At 47.8% G+C, this 21180-nt stretch overlaps 2 protein-coding genes across 9 annotated transcripts in view; one reads left to right on the forward strand and one right to left on the reverse strand.

The window, feature by feature from the left end:
- Positions 1 to 21180, reverse strand: part of ANAPC1 (anaphase promoting complex subunit 1) — a 167118-nt gene that overhangs the window by 44711 nt on the left and 101227 nt on the right. For 2 of the 8 annotated variants that reach the window (XM_030837354.2, XM_030837352.2), the window contains exon 48: positions 19840 to 20483. In XM_030837354.2, coding sequence (XP_030693214.2) covers positions 20368 to 20483 — 116 coding nt within the window. In that variant the 3' untranslated portion in view covers positions 19840 to 20367. The other 6 variants (XM_060309195.1, XM_060309197.1, XM_060309198.1 and 3 more) reach the window with 6 other exon arrangements.
- LOC132598270 (putative speedy protein E7) lies at positions 8427 to 13618 on the forward strand. The gene is made up of 7 exons (XM_060309866.1): positions 8427 to 8526; positions 8698 to 8811; positions 9283 to 9477; positions 10983 to 11041; positions 11397 to 11482; positions 11834 to 12008; positions 13412 to 13618. Exons 1-7 carry the CDS (start codon positions 8427 to 8429, stop codon positions 13616 to 13618), a joined length of 936 nt encoding a protein of 311 aa, XP_060165849.1.

Genomic DNA, 21180 nt, shown 5'->3' on the forward strand with positions numbered 1-21180 from the left:
TACAGAATAATTTTCTTTTATTACTGAGAAGTGTTCTATGCTTCACTTTTCTTTAAAGGCATCTTATAGTCTCTTCTGATTTCATGGATTGATAGAAGAATGTGCTTAATGTCACCTCTTCGTTTTCAAAATTGTTAGGTATAAACATGATCGAATGAAAAGGAAAAGAAGTGTACGTGAAGCACTCTCAGTTTGCATTTTTCTTCCTAATTTGCTGATAATTTGCATTTATGAACGCAGCTTTCAGGGAAACCACTTCCTGTGTTGAACAGAGTTTGTTAATAATAACAATAAAGGCTAGAAACTCAAAATGTAACCGCAACAAAAATGTTACTGTCCTGGACCTCTGGTTACAAACAAGATGGCGTAGATGAACTTTTCCCTATTCTTCCTGCTAAGAACAGTGATAACACCTGGATATTATATATGAAACATGAGAAGACTCAAGGGTGGAGAGAAAAAAGCAGATTGGGTAAGGACCCCAGGACCTGAGGAACAACATGGCAGTAAGTTTTTCAGGTTTCTTCATGGCTTCTTATATCTCAGACTGGGCTGAAGAAGCCAGCAAACTAGAGGCTTCAATGGGTGCAGACAAAAAAGCCCCCAAGGGCTTCCCTGGTGGCGCAGTGGCTGAGAGTCCGCCTGCCGATGCAGGGGACACGGGTTTATGCCCTGGTACCGGAAGATCCCACATGCCGCGGAGCGGCTGGGCCCGTGAGCCATGGCCGCTGAGCCTGCGCGTCCGGAGCCTGTGCCCCGCAACGGAAGAGGCCACAACAGTGAGAGGCCCGCGTACCGCAAAAAAAAAAAAAAAAAGAGAGAACTTAACAAATATAACAATAGAGGTAGGTTGAACATAAAAGAATGGAAAAAGATATGCTATGTAAACATGAGTCAAAAGAAAACAGAGTGGCTACATTCATATCAAATAAAGTAAACTTCAGAGCAAAGAAAACTTCTCAAAAGATGTAATAGGAAATGTTATCTAAATGTTCCCAAAATACGCAGAACAATTCCAAGCTCTTTCTCAAAGCCAAATCCATGACACCTCTACTTGGGAACTCTGAGTATTTCCTCTAGCTGCCCAGCTGAGAAGATAGTAACTAAGCTACTCCTCTCCCCACAATGGAAGAAGGTGAGCACCCAGTGTACAAAAGGGGCTCTTTGAGCAAAAGGCTCAGAGCAGATTTGTCTCATCAAGAACTCCAGCTAGACCCCAGCTAAGTGAAGAAGCGAGACAAGAGATGCACAGGCCAAAAAGGATTGCTCCACTTGGCTTCCACCCACACTCTGGGGGTCATACATTAACAGCTGTTAGTCCCAGATGCACCAGGAGAGTGGGGACGGGAGAGAGGAGGGGTGATTCAAGATTCTTGAGAAGAAACAGAGGTTTCCCCCAAACCTTTCACAATCCAGGTCAACGCTGCAAGCGCTTCCGTAAGCTCTGGTCATCTGAGGGCAGTGCTCAGGGAGTGCCCGGCACAGCGAGGAGACTGCCAGCTGTGGGGTCTGGGATCATCGTCTGTGGAGTTCTCCTCCTTGACTTCAGTACCATCCGGTCGATCCAACGTATCTCCATTCACAATTTAAAACAGTCTCCAAATCTTGTCAAAGCATCCGGCTTACACCATCCACCCACTGCAAGAGATGAATTTACAGTATTGTGCTGGGTCCCTGGGCGCATTCCAGAGCGAGATGTGGTTACTCAGCTCTAAGGCTGAGGAACAGCAATTACCCTCCTGGTCTAAACTGCGGCTTCTATACTTGTTCTACATCTTTGTTCAAAGTCATTAAGTCATTAGTCCGCACTGGGAGAATGGTACATGTACATGCATGGTTGCTGTGTAGTTCACAAAGGTATGTCCATGGTTATTATATTACTGTACCCTCAGAATCAGAGGCATACCTACCTCGTCCAGAGTGACTCAGATTGAATCTAGGACACCTGCCTCTCAGTGTGGGGGCGGCACCAGACCCACACTGGGGAAAACAGCAAGTCCCACGGGATATGTTTCCATTCATCCTCTGCTTACCTATCTGAGTTCATGGTTTTTCCTCTGCTGCTGACGGTGTAACCCTAACAAAGGCCTCCTCTAATTTCAGTAATCGAATATGACCTGGTCAGCCGAGAGCATGGTGGGGATGCCCTCATAATCCCTAATAGTGTGTCTCAGCAAAGTTGGTTGCCTTCTCAACGTGCAGCTACAGCAGCGACCTCTATCGAACATGAATGTTGGCGTCCATTCCACAAAAAAACTGTAAAGTCTCTACTGTGTTCTTCAAAAGGCCATGCAAGAATCATCCTCCTGACCCCCTCCTGGACGCACAGCGGCAAACCCGCAGTGGAAAGAACAGCCAACATCCTACCACCAACACCAACACCCACAGAGAAAGCCAGGTGGGTTCGCAGCTCACACCCTGTCAAGGAAGAGGGAGTGGAGGAAACCCACAGACATCTTCCCAGCATCAGCAGCCAGAGACAGAGCCCAGCTGCACTTCGCTGCTAGCAGTCTCATAAAGACGGGATACAGAGGCTGGTACCACAAGCATCACCACCATTACCACCACACGGGAAAAGAAACGAGCTTTGCAGAGCTTCTCATCACAGGAAGGGTGGAAACAGAGGTGAACACTTAACTGGAAGACCAAGATAGCCTCCTCTCCCTCCCCCCTCAAGTTCGGAGAGCTGACACCACCAGGAAGGGAGGCAGGGAGGACACACCTCTCCTCCCCTTGCCTCCAGAATGATCCCAGGAAGCTCCACGGCCATCAGCACCCTACTTAACACCCAAGTCACAGGCAAGTTGAAAGAGGGAATGTTTTAAAGGAAAAGCATAGGGACTTCCCTGGTGGCGCAGTGGTTAAGAGTCCGCCTGCCAGTGCAGGGGACACAGGTTCGAGCCCTGGTCCAGGAAGATCCCACATGCCGTGGAGCAACTGAGCCACAACTACTGAGCCTGTGCTCTGGAGCCCACGAGCCACAACTACTGAGCCTGCGCTCTAGAGCCCGTGCTCCGCAACAAGAGAAGGCACCGGAATAAGAAGCCCACGCACCGCAACGAAGAGCAGCCCCCGCTCGCCGCAACTAGAGAAAAGCCCGCGCGCAGCAACGAAGACCCAGCGTAGCCAAAAATAAATTAATAATAAACGAAAAGCGTGACCCCTTCGATTTAGTCCTGCATAGACATGGCCTGAGGAAATGAAAGAAGAGAGAGAATACTCTCTGTCAAGCCCCCTATCCCCCCACCCACCCTGGGATCCCCTGCTACCGGTTCTCAGAGCTAAATCCTGAAGAGCAGAGCCCCTGGCCAGGCTCAGAAGCTGATGCGTCCTTGTGTGCCCTCTACATGGCATTCAATTTTTTTTTAATTTATTGCCATTGCTAAAAATTTGGAAGATTTCACATTAAAAAAATCTAATTTCTGGCTTCTTTTGAAACATCGTAAGACCCAGACTCCCGCGAGTTAAGAGTCTCCTGCCTAAGCCCACATGTGGAACTGGGGTGGGTGACAGCCACTCCCCATGACTGTGCCCTCTGGCACCCTCCAGGCCTCCAGCTCTGTGCTGCCTTCACCGTGGTGCTGCTGACTGGTCCCAGAAGACATCTGTGGTGGAATCCACGCTAGTGACAATGCCAAACTTGCCTCCCCCCACCCCATGTATGCTGGAGATTTCCAGGACATAAAAATTTCCAGAATACAGAGACTCCATAAAGAAGCTCCTGTTCCCTTTCCCTTCACCATACTCCCCGCTCCCTGCAAAAAAAAATAAGAAGAAGAAGAAAAAAACTGCCCTCCAAGAGTCACATCTCACTAGGAGAAAACTTATCTGGTGTGAAATCTGAAGAATGGAGGAAGCAGGAATCTAGCCACCAAGCTGACGGGCAGCCCTGGCTTCAAGGATAACCCCTCAATGAGCTGGAATTAGGGGTGGAGACCACAGACCCAACCAGAGTCAGGAATAGTGTCTCGGAGGGAGAAGATGCCGCCCCTGTCTCCCTCAGCTCTGGAACCCACAGGGCACTTCTCATGGGGCACCAATCAGAGGGAACCACAGCAGAACCTGCGGTCACTCCACCCCGAAGCTTGGCACCCAGGTTCCCAGTGGGAAGAATGCTCTTCAAGGGATCTGGCCTCTGCCATGTAGTGCTTATGTATGGTCTTGGGCTAGACCCTGGTGCTTTCAGGGCCACTGTTTTCTCATTTGTCAATAAAGAGCTTAAAATGAGTAAATTTCAAACGGCTTTTAGCAATGAAATATTTTTTTCAAACTGATTTCTCTACCAATCCCCAGTAAAAAAAAAAAAAAAACACAGACATGCAGTAGTGGTTGCCTAGAGCTGGAGGTGAGAATGGGGAGTGACTGCAAGGAGGGAGGGATCTTTTTGGGGGATGGACATGTTCCAAAATTAGATTGTGGTGATGATTGTTGAACTCTGTGTAAATACACTAAAATTCATTGAATTGTATGTTTAAAATGAGTGAATATTATGTAACATACATCAATAAAGCAGTTTAAAACAACCCAATCAAAAAATGGGCTGAAGACCTAAATAGAATTTTCTCCAAAGAAGATATACAGATGGCCAATAGGCACACGAAAAGGTGTTCAACATTGCTAATTATTAGAGAAATGCAAATCAAAACTACAATGAGGTATCACCTCATACCAGTCAGAATGGCCATCATTAAAAGGTCTACAAATAGGAATTCCCTGGTGGTCCAGTGGTTAGGACTCAGTGCTTCCACTGCAGAGGGCACTGATCAGGTTTGATCCCTGATCAGGGAACTAAGATCCCAGGTGCCATGCGGCACAGCCCAAAAAACAAAAACAAACAAACAAAGTCTACAAATAACAAATGCTGGAGAGGATGTGGAGAAAAGGGAACCCTCCTGCACTGATGGTGGGAATGTAAACTGATGCAGCCACTATGGAAAACAGTATGGAGTTTCCTCAAAAAACTGAAAATAGAGTTACCATATGATTCAGCAATCCCACTATCCCACTCCTGGGCATATATCCGAATAACACTGTAATTCAAAAAGATACATGCACCCCTATGTTCACAGCAGCACTATTCACAGTAGCTAAGACATGGAAGCAACCTAAATGTCCATCAACAGTTGAATGGATGTGGTACACATACACAATGGAATATTACTCAGCCACAAAAAAGAATGAAATAATGCCGTCTACAGCAACATGGATGGACCTAGAGATTATCATACTAAGCAAAGTATGTCAGAAAGAGACAAATACCATATGATATCACTTATATGTGGAATCTAAAATATGACACAAATGAACTTATCTACGAAACAGAAACAGACTCACAGACGTAGAGAACAGACTTGTGGTTGCCAAGGGGGAAGCGGGGTAGGGAACGGATGGATTGGGAGGTTGAGATTAGCAGATGCAAACTACTATATATAGGGTGGATAAACAACAAGGTCCTACTGTATAGCACAGGGAACTATATTTAATATCCTATGATATACCATAATGGAAAAGAATATGAAAAAGAATATGTATGTATATATATATGTATGTATAACGGAATCACTTTGCTGTAGAGAAGTTAACACAACATTGTAAATCAACTATATTTCAATAAAGTTTAAAAAAAACTGATAGAAACAAAGAACAGACGGATGGTTACCAGAGGCAGGGACTGGGGCGGGGGGCGGGTGAAATGGTTGCAGGTGGTCGAAAGGTGTAAACTTCCAATTATAAAAGAAATAAGTCCTGAGGATGTGACGTACAGCATGGTGACTATATAATTAACACTGCTGTATGGTGTACTTGAGAGGTGCTAAGAAAGTAAATCCTAAAAGTTCTTATTACAGGGAAAAAATTTTTCTGTAACTATATGAGGTAATAAATGTTAACTAAACTTACTGTGGTGACCATTTTGCAATATACACATATGTCAAGTAGTTATACTATACACCTTAAACTTATACAGTGTTGTACCTCAATTACATTTCAATAAAACCAGAAGAAAAAAATGGTTAAAAAAAAGAGGATGTTAAAAGATACGCTATAGACTGGGAGAAAATATTTGCAAACCATGTATCTTACAAAGGACTTGTATCTGGGATATACATAAAAAGCTCTCAAAACTCAACGGCAAAGAAGTAGTTCAATTAGAAAAAAACATGAACAGAGATTTCACCAAAGAGGATATACAGATGGCAAATAAACACATGGAATCAATATCATTATGGAATATCATTAGGGAAGTGCCAATTAAAACCACAACGAGATATGGTTAAAATAAAAAGTGATAACCCAAATGCTGACAGTGATGTGGGGAAAGTGGATCACTGATACATTCCTGGTGGGGATGTAAAATGATAGGGCCACTCTAGAAGAGTATGGCAGATTCTTACAAAACTAAATATGCACTTGACCATAGAACCATGGATTCCTACTAAGCAATAAAAAGGGATAAACTATTGATTTATGCAACAAATTAAACAGTTCTCAAGGGAATTATGCAAATTAAAAATAAAAGCCAGATCAGAAGATTATACACTATCTGTTTCCGTTTATGTATTTTTGAAATAACAAAATTATATAGATGAAGAAGAGAATAGTGGTCGCCAGGGGTTGTGGATGGAGATACTATAAAAAAGTAGCATGAAGGATCCTTAGAACTGTTCTGTACCTTGGTGGTGGTGTACATGAGTGTACACATGTGATAAAATTGCATAGAACTAAATACACACATAAGTGATTGCATATAAAACTGGGGAAATCTGAATAAGGTCAATGGGTTGTACCAATGCCAATTTCCTATTGTGATACTGTGCTACAGATATTCAACTTTGTATCACTGAAGGAAATTTGGGGAAAGGTATACAGGATGTGTCATTACTTACAACTGCATTTATAAATCTACAATTATCTCAAAATGAAAAAGTTAATTTTTTAAATCTCAATATAATCATAGTTAAACACAAATCAGAAGGGAGTAAATATAAACTACATTGGGAAGGAGACGCAAGAGGAAGGAGATATGGGGATATATGTATATGTATAGCTGATTCACTTTGTTATAAAGCAGAAACTAACACAGCATTGTAAAGCAATTATACTCCAATAAAGATGTTTAATAAATAAATATCAAATAAATAAACATTAATAACTTTCCTATGAATATTAACTTTTAATTTTCTCGATTTTTTGATATGTGGATGAATCACTTTCATTTGGAATCATTAATTGGTTAGATGAAACACAAGATGAGATTCAGAGGTAATACTGGGGTAAGAGGAAGTGATCCCAGTGTTCAGGCTGGGACACTAACTCCTTCCTCCTTGAGGCCCACAGTCTTTTCCTTGAGAGGCTTTTATAAACCAAAGAGCAGGTTCTGGTGGAATGGTGTGATGTCATCAGTGACTCATAGTAAGGGCCAGAATCTCGGAAGCCATTTGATCCCGAACACTTGGCTACAGTCAGTGCTCTTCTCACGCCGTTGTGAGGCTGCGTTCTGGGTAACAGTGAGGGCCTAGATCTTGAGGGAGCCTCCAGGTGCTTACTTGGGGTGGGCGTCACTCTTTTCTGTACTAAGGTGAGTCTTGGATCCTGAACTATGTTCCTCCAAGCTGTCGCAGGGGATGTGGAAGGGATCACCTGTGAACCTCCAGATGAGTGACTGGGATGCAGTAGGAATACAAATAGGTCTCAAGTTTGGGGAGAAAAGAGAACAGGAGGGGATGTGGGCAAAAGGAGCACAAAATGAATATGGGGGAAGGAGGAGAGACAGTAAAGCGACTCTACAGAGAACTCGACCTTGAGAGCCCCGGGAGCGTGTGGACACTTTGTCACCCAGGAGGAACACTGTCCTCAGAGGCAGCAGGTGGCACTGGCCTTCTTGAGGTGGAACTGCCTCAGTCAGCTTCCAGGGCCATTTCGGACAGGCCTGGGCTACTCTGGTCAGATTTTTGCCAGGTTGGATTGCTGTAACTTTATAGTGGTTCACAGAGATATTTAGGCAGAGCTGATGACATAAGCGTGTAAGGAGGCCCAGCTCAACCCTAATGGAAATGTGACTGAGGCTCAACTGTGGCTGCCACCAGTCTTCTTCCCCTGAGCACCGCTCAGACACGAGTTCTAATCCCAAGTCCAAAGAGCTCTAGCCACGGTCAAGGAGCAAATCCTAGACAAATTAGGTCAGCATTTCCTCATCTGTAAACAGGCAAATTATACACCTTACCTCACACCTCCTTGTAAGGATTGAATGAGGTAATCCCAATACACTAATCAATATCTGAAGTTTACTAAGCAATTACTGTTAGCTAATGTCATTGCCATTTTAATTATTATTAGGTCTCAGAAGAAGCAGGTTAAGCGGAAAGAAATGGCCTGGTCAGAATCAAGTTGGTTTCTTTCCATTTTTTTGTACCCAGAAAAGATAGACTATGCCTCTGAGCTCCATATCGGCTGCCTCAGAGACGGCTGCAAGCCCACAGGACCCAGCAAGAAAGGCAGAGGAAAAGCAGCGCGTGGAAGGGAAGCCAGGTGTGTGTGGTCATTCACTTATCCCCGCTCTCTGAATGAATGAAGGTGATAGATCATCATGGCTCCAGCAACACTTCTTCTTCCCTGGACTCTCATGGGTGTGGGTCTGCAGGGCAGGGGAAAGGGTGTCCAGGGTGAGACAGGAGGTCACTATCTTGTTCACCTTTGTAGTTATTAAAGACATCGATGACCAGAGAGTTTCACATGTCTCCATAGAGGTGCCCCCCACACAGAAAGATCCATGGAAAGAGGCACAGGAGAGCAGTTTTCCCCTGGCAAAAGAAGGTAAATATTAATTCAGTTCCTACCCTCCTTTATAGACAAAGTGCAAAGGGGGTGATGGTCATTCTTATCACTTCAGATGTCACATGCAACGTATTCAAGGTGAGTGAGAAGGGAAGAGCACAGTGTTTCCCAGGTGGGTCCCTCCCCCGATCACACAGGGTCCTTCCTCTCTCCTGGCAGCTGCTCAGGGTGGGAGCCCTCTGGGCTCCAGTTCTGCCCCCCCAGAGGCTGTCTCTGAGCAGAGAACCAGGAGGATGCGAGGCCAGAAGAGGAAGAGACTGATGTATGTCAAGGGAGGTGTGGTGTCCTCAGCTTCCTCGGCCCTGAACAGAACATCAGTTACTGCTGAGTAACCACTTGTTGTCTTGTCCTCAGGAGGCAGGGTTCAACCTTCAGGGTGAGCTGCAAGGGAAGACTCAGGACCTCCCAGGTGGGTCAGGTCTGTGCTCACACAGAGCCTTGTTCCTGCAGCCACCCAGGAGAGCAGCCCCCTGGCCTCCAACCCCACCCTCTCGGAAGTGGTCTCCGAGCTGACGTCCTGGAAGAAGAGCAGTCAGAGGAGGAGCATGTGGACTGTCAATCATGTTGAGGGGACGAAACTCAGGATGAGCAAGAGAAGATCCAGTTATCGTCCAGAAGACCAAGAGGCCTTCTACCGGCTTCTGGGTCTGTGCTCTGAGCCAGTGGAGTGTCAGGTCCCCTTAACACCGAGGATCCCAGAGGCTCTGGGGTCATAGCCAAAGCTCCCCCTGGGGCTCAGAGCTGTGAGGTGTCCAGGTGGCACAGAAGCAGATCACTCTGTTTCCACAGTTCTGCTGCGGTGCTGATGGGTTTTCATCTGAGACAAGTTCTTGGAGGGAGAAGGGAAAAAAGGACTCAGGGTTGACTGTTCAATTATCAAGACATTTTAGGACAAATCAAGGGAGGAATCCCCTGCCCATATTTATTCCCTCCAGTTAAGATTTTAGAGATCAGTGATGAAAGGACAAACTAGATCTCGCTGCCATTATGCTCAGAGTGGGAGGAGACCAAAAAAAATTACAGAAGTAAGTTGCTCTCAGCCAGTGACAAACACAGAGAAGGAAAAGGCAATGATACCTAGAGACGGGCTGTGAGCAAGAGTCGGAGAGCTTTGTGACAGATACTCAGGGAAGGTCTGCAGAGAAGGTGATGCCAGGACCAGAGGCAGGACCGAGTGTGGCAGGTTGGGGGACGACACGGAGCTGACACTGTCCAATGCAGCACCCACTAGCCACATGCAGTTATTCAAATTTAACTCTATGTGAGTTAAAATAAACTTCTGAAATTCAGTTCCTGGTTCTCACCAGCCACATTTCATAAGCTCAGTAGCCACACATGGCTAATGGCTACCGTACTGGACAGCAAGCTACAGAATATTTTCATCATCACAGAAAGCAATGCCCTTCCGGGAGCCAGGCCGCCTGGACAAGGCTCAGGGAGGGCGAAATGATCCATGACCCCTCCATCCTCCCGTCTGGGTAAATGCCATTGTCCGGGGCAAGGTGTGAAAGACAAGGAGGACCTGGCGTTCTCAGGCCATCGCTGGAAAATGGCACCTCCAAGGACAACTCTACTCCCAGATGAGCCTGCTGGGGCCAGGGGAGGCCAGGTCATTATCAGCAGGAAGTGAAGGGGGTCCAGGAGAAGGACGGTAGAATGCCCAGTGCCCCCCACCCCCGCCCAGGAGGGTATGAACTCTCCACTGCTCACATAGGATGCTCAGTTATCAGGTGGGGCAGGAAAGCGTTGCCCAGTCACAGTATGACGAAGTGACAGGGATGTAGTGCCCAGAGGCCCAAGGCCACACCCAAGCTTTGGCTCGAGGAAAGTTATGTTAAACTTTGAGAACCAGGTCATATCTCTTTATGAAACACACATACCCACCCATGTGTTGAAGATTAAATAACAATAGCAAAATCCCTGCCCCACAGTTGAGACTCGCTCTCCCTGGGTCCATGGAAGGAAGAGCTTTGTCACTGCTAAGGCTCTGAGCCTTCCTGGGGAAAGAGAGCTGCCTCTACTTCCTGAAACAGAGGAACTGGGAGAAGTTTCCAGTTCTCCTCCTCCCTGTGAAATGTCCCACAGCCCCAGGCTCGCTGCTCCCGGAAGGGCTGCTCCGAGGCCCTCATCACGTCTCCCTTCCTTTACAGAGGACCCTGTTATCCAGAGCTTCCTGGAAGCTGATATTTTCCTGAAAGTGTCCGACAAGGTACCCACAGCACTAAAAGTATGAGGTACCAAGGGGTCTGCAGTGTCACCACCCCCTGGGGGTGGGGACGGAGGACAAGGTGTCTGCCTGAGCAGAGGCCCTGGAGAGACCCGCCCTTGGCGCCAGAAAGGAAGAAAGGACACACTGTCGGTGCCCCGGCCCTTGGGCATCTCCTCCCTGGCCTCCCATCAGCTCATCTCCACATGTCAAAGGGCCATGAGTCCCTTAGCAAGGCCCACCCTGGGTGGTTTTCCCACCTGGCCTCTGGATGGGGGTGGGGCGCATGGCCCGCTCAGGACACTGGCCCTGCCATCGACCCCTGGCCGCCCCTCCCCCGCCCTCTGTCTCCACGCAGTACCTGCTCTCCATGGTGGTGGAGTACTTCGGCCGTGTCGGGCTGCCTGGTCACCTCTACAACAGGATCCACTTCTTCCTGGCCCTGTGAGCAATGCCTGAGGGCCCCCAGTGGTGGTTCAAGGCCCTCAAGGGGTCACATGGTCAGAGCAGGGGAAGGCAAGGAGGAAGATCCTGGGATAACAAACGTAGCCAGGAAATACCATTTGCTGCCCAGAGACTGAGGGACCCGAGGTAGAAAGTCCCAGGGAAATGGTGACAGCCAGAACCTTGACCTGGGCCGGGCACAGCATGGGCCCAGCAGCCTTGGTGCTGAGGACGGTCCTGCCCTCTGTGGACCCGGGTGCTCCTCCAGGGTGACCTCAGCAGCCTCTCTCCACTGTCTCGCCTGAGTCCTTGTGGGGGCCAGGACCAGCTAGCCCTCTTTTCTGATGGCAGCTACATCGCCTCCGACATGGAGGAGGACAACCCCACATCCAAGCGGAGCATCTTCCAGTTCCTGCTGGGCAGGGAGCACTGGCCAGACCTCTACAAGGAGTTCCTCAAGCTGAAGGTGGAATTCTTCCATGCGATGGAGCACCGAGCCTGGGTCACCCCGGATTTGTGTGAGGAGGTCTGTCGGGGATGAGGGCCGGGGAGCGCACCCCCAGAGGTGGAGGGGCTGGGCCCCTCCTCCAGGAGCTCACCCTGCTGTGCTTCCCTTTCAGATCCAGGCCCAGAACCCACATCACTGGGTCTGGAGTCGGGTGCGCCAGGGCGTCCCCTAGGTTCCCAAGGAGTGGAGCAGGGGCTGCAGGTGGTCCAGGTGAGTACTGGGCCTCCTGGTGGGGACAACCCCACCCCGTGCCCTGCAGTCACCTCCAGGGCTGGTGGTCACTTGGAAGTGCCACTGCATCCCTTAACGCCCTGTTAGCCTAGTAAGGGCCCTGCGAACTCCCATGGTACAGAAAGTAATTACTGTGTTTATACAAAAACTCTCCAAATGGATTCAACTATGGAATCATTTACCATGCTATACAAGGTCCCAATTTGCATATCAATTTCTTTTTTTTTTTTTAGGAAAACTCTTGGAAATGCTGATCTAAGTAGTGAATGAAAACCTCTGCAGGGTTTTGATCTGAGTTGATTTTTAAATATAAATACATGAAAAACACTGAGGTCATCCTTTCTGGAAAAGGAGCCATTACCATGGTGGCTCTTGGGGAAAAAAAACAATTAACTCCAACATGTCATCAAAGGTTTTGTGTGCTCTGCTCCCACTTGACGCAAGCTGCCCTGAGCTGGGTCCCTGTAGTATGTGTCAGGGTCTAGCCTCACGTGGACGGAAGGACCTCCTAGGGCTCTCTAGTCTCTGAACAAATAAGCTCGCTGGATAATAAAGGAAACAAGAACACATGCAGAGCTGTGAGGAAGCCCGTGACAAACGACACATGCACAGACCGATCACCTGACTAGCATCACATGCTTTAGCATTTGTTTTCCTTGGCTTAAATTTCGTTTTTATGTGTGGATTTACTTGAAGTGGAGGGAGACCTTCTGTGAAGTGCATAAGGAACCCCCTGCTTGGGCAGACGGCTGTACTAGGACAGTCCTGTGAGCTGAGCCCTCCGCCCTTTGCCTCATTGCAGGGGCCCATTCTGACCCCAGGAGAAAGAAAAGGAGAGAGAAAAGCAGGGCAAGTGTGTTCTGAGATAAACCGAATTGGGTATGAAGTTTCATCCATCCCCTAGGTTTTTATTTGAGGACCAAGAATATGTCAGGACTACATATTCCTACTGTATATATCAGGAGTCTCAAAATTCGAAAGAAAATAGTGTTTTTACTACAAGAAGGAAAAGAAAGAAAGAAAAATATCCGCGGCCCCTCTTGGATCTGGTCACGCATAAGAGCAACGAGGGTGACAGCTGATTCTCCCGGACCCCCTGTCCTACACGCACCTTGTGCTGTGGTGCCGACAGCTTCCTCGCTGGGGGGTCTGCCTTCCACTCTGATCTCACTTTCTCTCTCTGCTTGTAGCTTCCGCCCCCTCTCCCTCCCCCACCACAGGGCCTCCAGGCAGCTGTAGAGGGACAGCACTGGGCCTCCAGCTCTCCTCAGGCCCGCAGACCATGGCAGCCTGAACCTGGGGTGTCGAAACCAGCCAGTGGCACGATGGCCCCCCAGCCTTCCAGTGGGTGTCAGCTGACAAAGGCCCTGACCCCTGAGTACTCTGAAAGGGTCTAGCAGTAACATGGAGGGGGGCACCCAAGGGAGACAAGAGACCAGAGCAGGAGCCTCCACAGAGACTGAGGATGGGCAAAGGGAGAAGGGACAGAAAGTCAGGAAAAGGCCTGGACCACCAAGAAGGAGGAACCAGAGAAGAGCCCAAAGAAACAACTAGAAGGTAGTGAGGAAAAGAGGCAGAGACAGGAAGGAGAGAAACACCTGAGGAGAGAGAAGGAAGTCCGCATCTAACCTGCTGGAGAGCAGCCTTACCCAATGGAGAGATGGGAACTGTCAGCCGGAGGACTGAGGGACGGCATGGAGAACATCAGTGGGCCGACCTAAGACTCACACACAGTGGGAACAGAAGGGGGGAATCGTATGCTATCGTTCACTCTGACATTACAGAAATAACCCAACCTTCACACTCAGAGAAGGGAGAGAGCAGGGGAGGGGCTCATGAATGCTGCCTGGGGGAGAGGTGGGGAGGTGCCAGGGTGCTATCAAAGCTGGAAACAAGACAGTGGAAGTCGGGTAAGGAAAAGAGGGATTCAAGGAATCCTACGAAGGCATTAGCGTTAAATGCAGTCACAAAAACATGAGCCATCCTAACTGCCGAAGTCATGAATACAGCAAATTTTGAGAGCAGAGAAAACAGACCAAAGATACACAGTAAATATAAGAAGTGCGGTATAAATACAGAAATATAAAAACTAGACACACCTTATTATTAGTAAATCTGAACTCAACACTAAAAGAAAAAGATCTTCAGATTGAATCACAAAGTAAAACCCAGCTGTGTGGTTTGTAAGAGCTTGTCCTTAAATCATCAGAGGTGCGAGGGCTACACCAACAGACATGCTCAACTGAGAGTAGGAATTGGGATTTTTACACCAGGGGAAGGAAAATTAAGGCTCAAAACCCTTCAGAGAGACCAAGAAGGTCTTTGGGGTCGGGGTGGGGGGCCCCGGGGGCACCTGTCCAGCATTAAAGGCCATCCCAGGGCCTGGGCTGGTCCACTGCAGCTTGATTTGCTCAGGGATGTTCAGGTTTACAGCTCTCTATACGTATAGCCCCCTTTAGGTAGGAAGTTTTATTACTGGGCAGCTGCTACACAGTATTACTGGGTAATCACTGCAATTGCCAGACAGAAACTATCTAGCTCTTCGTCTCTTTTTTTTCCCCTGGAAATGTCTAATTTTGCCAAGAAATTTCTGGTAAGGTTCCCAGGAACCTCACAGTCAAGTCTTGTAAAAAGCCGACTCCTTTCAGGAAGCAATACAGTTGTTCAACGCTCTCTATCCCATGAAGGTTTAGCATTTTCCTCGAGTCCTCAAAACCTCCATCAGCAAACGACCACGGTACTTTTCAGTCTGTGACACCCAGTCTGTGCTGCCCCAGAAGGCCAAGGTGGAAGCAGCTGGGCTAAGGGTTGGTTCTCTCCTCAAGGTGGCCGCTGAGGGGCAAACCCAGAACCAACAGGACTGGGCAATGGGCCACACTATGTCTCCATCCACACACCTGTGACTCCGTCCCAGGAAGCCTGACACAAATGGGGCCAACCCCAAGGCGTTCCAGTTACTCAGCTAAAAGGTCGCCCATTCTTCCTTTAGTCAGAGAGTCCCCTCAGTATGTTAGGGGAAACCCAAGGCCACTCTGGGGGTCACTGCTGCTGCAGCACTGAGGCTGGTGCCATTCGGGGGAGCTGGTGCAAGGATTACAGGACTGCAGAGACAGTTGGGGCTTTCAGAGAACAGCTGAGTGTCTGATAATGGAAAAGGCAAGTGAACAGTACTGGGAGCTCAGGGGAGACAACCAAGGGCCTGGAAACTCCATAAGCAAAGCCCAGGGGAGAACAAGCGGTGGGGACTCGGGACGGGCTGTGTTCACATCTGGGTCATTACATCCCACACAGCATCACAGCGTCTGCTCAGGAACTCAGGCAGAAAGGGTGTTGATAAAGGGAAGCAGATGGAGGGGTTTTTGGAGCAGAGGATGAAGAAGCCCCAACAAACCTCCAGAAACTCCAGGGCGGGGCCCCCGGGCAGAGCTGGTATTAACGCCCTGCTGCCAGGTATGCACCATCTGCCCTCGTGTCCGCCTATAACGGCTTCGTCTCCTCTCCCACCTCCCGGCCTTGCCTGGGCATCTCTCGCTGGCACCTCCCAACGGCACACTCTTACCTGGTCCCATACGGGAAACACAGGTGGAGGCTAAGGAGAGAGGAGGAGGTGGTGAAGACGCCAAGTTGACATCCAGGCCCCTCACAGGGCACAGGGGATGACCTACAGGTGAACCAGTGCGACAGATGGGGTGTGGAGGGAGGTGACCAGACAGCACCTGCGCCCTCCTCTGGGGACCCGCAGAGATTTCATCGCCTGAGGGCTGGAGCTCCTCTCATCTAGATCTTACCGGGCAGGAGACTGCAGCCAGGGATGCTAATTACAGTGGATTTGCTAAGGATTCTTCCCTCAACTCCAGAGTTATACACATTTGCCCAAAATATCTTCTTAATCTCTGAAATGGCACAGTAAGCAGAATTAAAATATTCTTGATAAGTGAAAGATATGCACACAAATAAACACAAATGAAAGAAAAACAAGTGGCACCAACTAGCTTCCAACCACCGTCCCTGTGATGAGTCCCCCAGTAAGGTGACTCCACAGATCAGCACCTGGCATGTCTGGGCTCTGAAAGCACACGGTCCACAGTGTCCCAAGGCCCTGCACCTGCGCATAAGACTCAGGATGGCGCCACTGACTACAGAGGCAAGGCAAGACACTTCACACCTGAGTACTGGAGTAAAAGCAGCGGAAATTAAGAACATGTGCTTATTTACAGATTTTCATTGCTTTTATTGAGCTTAGTATGAAATTAATTCTTTTCCTAAATTTCCTACTTCATGTTTTAATGTACCATGGAAGAAATACTTTCAGCTAAAAGAGAAAATTTTTAATTAAGATAGTTGTTGTAATGACCAAGAAAGCAACACAGGCTAATTCAATTAATCTAATTCCAAGAAATTACACAAAGGCCTTTGTTTTTCCAAAGATGCACAGAGAAAGGAAGAGTCGGTGTGTCTGCTTTTTAAAGGTGTTCATGAACTCTGCCTGGTGCAACGTCCTTGTAACTTACATTTAACCGGCCTCTTCCTGAGGGTCTACTGGACCAGGAAGAAAGGCAGTAATGGACCAGGTTCTCGGGTAGAAACAGCGTGGTCTGGGCGCCCAGGCTGGTCTGGGCTGCGATGGGGAGCGGTGCGGACTTGGGCCAGCCACCCCTCCCTGAGCCTCCAGGTCTCAGCTGTAGAACGAGGGGCAGGACGAGATGCCAACTGAGGGAGCTTCTGGCGCAGCTGCCTGATAGATGGGTTCCCCTCGTCTGGGGCCTGAAAGTCCTGCCCTCTGAGCAGCCCCCACTTTCCATCCTAGCCTCATTTTCACTCAAGAACATAAGATGGAGCAAAGCAAGAGGATGGAGAACAGGCAAGTCTTCCTTATCCACAGGCAAAATCAAGGATGTGGTTTTAGGGGCTCTTCTTTTATCGAAAAAGACTTTTCGGAAGCTTGTGACTGTAATGAAGCAACCAGTGTATTTTGGAGTAGGGGGAACCTGGCCTTGGAAGCAGGAAAAGTCACCTGGGAAGCTTCGGAACCAGCGTGGGTATCGGCCGGGCGCAGTAAGTGCTGACAGAGGCCTCCACGTGGAGGGGGTGCTTTTCCGACCTCACCTCTGCTTCCTTCCACTGCTGGTTAAAAATTGCAGACACAGGGGTACAGAGGTGACCAAATCCTGTCCCCTCCCCTATTGCTTAACTGGAGAGATCTTCATACAGTGAGGCATTTTTCCCCAAGATTTGGTCAGTATGAGGATGGGGAACCCAGAAGAGAGGCCCCCAACCCTGTATGAATGAGGCGACAAAGTCTTCCTGCTTTGGTCTCAGATTGGTCCACGGCCTTCAGTTTCACCCAGCTCCCAACATCCTCTCCCGGCCTGGCCTACTCCGGTCGCTCAGACTGGGCTTTGGCATGTGCTTCCCTTGGAATTGTCACAAGTCCATTCCTCTGACAACTCCTGCCTCGGCTCCCACAGGCTCTGGCTTCCAGTCCAATGCTGGCTCCCATGCTCGGGCCTGTCTACAGCCCAGCAGGCTCACCGGCCTCCCACCAAGCGTGTTTGCACACTGACCACCAGGCTGAGAGATGCGAGCCCCCCTCCATCCTGCCTCCTGTAGGATGTCAGGAGATCCCCTAAGCTGGGACATGCCCCTCTCCATATGCTGTGAAGTCAGCTGGTTTCTAGACAAAGGGTGAGAAAGTGGCCTTATTCAAGTAAGATTACGCAGCACCAAGGAGAAGTTCTGTGAGGCTTACACCAATGGTGTCCTGCGGCTAAGGCCTGGTGTCTATGCCTCAGAGCTTCCCACAAGTTCGTGCCTTCACTCCTTTGGAAGACACTCGAGCGAGGAGCACAGATGTCAGCATCCGTCGGGGAAACAGTAATAACCTGAGTGTGTGTGTGACTGTATACTGTTTCTTTAATCATGTCCATCTATGGAGGCAATGACATGCATTCCATCTGTGTAAGCAGAGAAGATGGATGGACAAGTGAGGAATCATACTGTGACAGACATTACCAGTACTCACCAGTGTCTAGTTCTCCCCTTTGTGAAAGAACACGTACAAGGTGGAGCAATTTATTTCACGCCAACAGGCTGTAGCCAGAAGTGACATAGGCCACTTCTGGGCCAAAACACTCAACGCTGGATGCGTTTCCCCAGCTCTTTCCTGCCATGGCTGTGAGGAGGCTAAAACATTCCGGATGGTGAGAGCCATACTCCCAAGATTTTTTGAGAGCCCACAAAGAGCTGGCAGTGACTTCTGCGATGATCCTAACGTGTTTGCTCGGGAGCAGACTGTCCAGAACATCATCTGTGCTCCTCGGGAGGCCCCAAATATAAAGACAATGCTGTTTCCAGACCATCTGCAATCTTCCATCCTGCTCTCTCCCTTAGAAAGCCTGATTTTTGCTTTTGTTGACAGCATTCCAATGACTGTTCTCCTTCGTACACGAGAGTTCATACGTGTGCAAATAACTCAAGTCATTCTTCAATCAGAGAAAAGCTTAGAAGTTATAAACAATGGAGAGTGCAGACAGCAACAGCTGCCCAGTGCTGAGTTCTCTATACCCTGATTCAAATGGAATTTCCATAACCTACCATTTTAATTTTTTTCTTTTCTTTTTAATTAGAAGAAAAAACTCTTTAAGTGTGAAGGAAGCACAGTTCACCCTCCCTATCAGCCACCTTGCCTATGCTTCACACACAGGGGCAAGTCCCGGGGCGGGCACACAGGTGGAACAGTGAAGGTCTGAAGAGAACCACTGATGCACGCCTTCCGGACGCAAGCCCCCTCTGCAGGAGCAAACACCACATGGGTTTTTGTCAAACTCTCAATGGAAACATTTCTATTTCCTTTCATTTTTACTTTTAAAGCTAAACCTCACAATTCAGGGTGTGGAAACGTGAAATCACTGGATGGACCTTGCAGCTTCGACCAGTTTACGGTCCCACCGGCCATTTAGGAGGCAGAGGGCACATCAGTATCTGGACAGCAGGGAGCCGCCTTCTTCCTGGACTGGAAACCTGAAGCTGCAGACACCTTTATACAAATCCCCTTCCTCAGCATCTGGTCCAGAAACTTGATACACACATATGTTCTCTAAATCCTGGGTGAAAATGAACTTTTTTTAAAAATAAATTTATTTATTTCATTTATTTTATTTTTGGCTGTGTTGGGTCTTCATTGCTGTGAGCGGGCTTTTCTCTACTTGCGGCGAGCATGGGCTACTCTTCGTCATGGTGCACGGGCTTCTCATTGCCATGGCTTCTCTTGTTGTGGAGCACGGGCTCTAGGCGCACGGGCTTCAGTAGTTGTGGCACACGGGCTCAGTAGTTGTAGTTCGCGGGCTCTAGAGCGCAGGCTCAGTAGTTGTGGCACACAGGCTTAGTCGCTCTGCGGCATGTGGGATCTTCCTGGACCAGGGCTCAAACCCGTGTCCCCTGCATTGGCAGGCAGATTCTTAACCACTGCGCCACCAGGGAAACCCCTGCACTTTTATTTTAAAATATAATTTCTGAAGACCTCTCTGTAGTGGAAATTTCTTATTTTTTCTATTTAGAGCAGGCTTCGTGTTGGGTAATTCTTCATTAGGGTATAAATCTCCTCCTGTTTAAGATGATCGATCATACTATGAGGATGCCTGGCACTGTCACAGGATGTACGAACTTACTTTAGACAAGACTATGGTGACACCTTAGGAAATGCTAAAAGCCCGTCATTGCTGCAGAAAGTAAAACTATATGACAGAGCTTCTTTAAAAACTTTGCATTTCTGAGCATAAAGTCACTTCACCTGAATCACCTGAAATCTTTTTGAAAGATTTCGAAAACTAATATCCATCTCAGCCCCCACTGCTCTACTCTCTGAAACCCCAAACTAAAGTAATCATCAAGAGTTTTGAAAACAAACCAAAAAATTTTATTTACAAAAGTAAATTTTCACTCATTTTTATATTCTCATAATGTTAATGCCAACAGCAACAGTCTCTGGGATATTTAAAACGCTTGATTTTAAAATGCATTGAGGTTTGTGCAGCTCATTTCCCCCCCAGTTATATTATAAAACTTATAAAGGTTTCTTTAGCTTTGTTGTTTGGGCACGCTTTTGTGCAGAAGTCACGTTTCAGGGTAGGCTTACCACCAGACATGATCACATAAGCATTGGCTGTGGATTTCCAAGAAGTAAAGGAGCCAATCTCAGCAAAGCTCGCACTGGCATCTTCAGCTGTTTAAATTTGAAGAGGAGTTCTGCGAAACTTGTGTTCCCTAAAGAAATACAATTGGAGGGAAGGGGTCACGTATCTAAATAAATTCAGCGACACATCCTCTTTCAAAGAAGCTTCAGACACATAATCACATTTCAAGCTGGCGTTCTTCCGTTTGAAAACAATTACTGAAAGATAATATTTAAACTATGAAATTCCCTAATGCACTATAGGGTATGATTTGATATAAAATTTTAATTTATCCATTCTGTACTTCAGAAATTGACCTGTAACCATATGTGAAACTATTAATACTGTTTAAATACATATATTACTTAAATATAATTAATAAATGTGCCCATCTATCCTCAATTACCATAATCCATGCACTTAATAATTTACCTAAAAAAAAAGACACAGGCTCAAAATGAGTAACAGAGAAGTTAATCTAAAGCCTCTTCCTCTAACAAGCAATGGTTCCCAACCTTGGTCCAACAGAGTCTGATGTAATTTATGTGGAGTACAGCCTGGGATCTGGTGCTCTGAAAGCTGCCCAGGTGATTCTGATGTGCAGCCAAGGTCAAGAACCACTGCTCTAAGGGGACGCAGTAAGTGTATGACCTGCAAATTCTATTAAGCATCATCTTCCTCTTTGCCTCCATCCTCACCACATGCCACTGTCCACAGTTCCCTTTCCTCAGCCCCAACATATACACATACATGATCCTGATGAGTCTCTAAGCCACAACGAGCATCCT

Source organism: Globicephala melas, chromosome 12 (genome assembly GCF_963455315.2).
Source record: "Globicephala melas chromosome 12, mGloMel1.2, whole genome shotgun sequence".
In the NCBI taxonomy this organism is placed as follows: Eukaryota; Metazoa; Chordata; class Mammalia; order Artiodactyla; family Delphinidae; genus Globicephala; species Globicephala melas.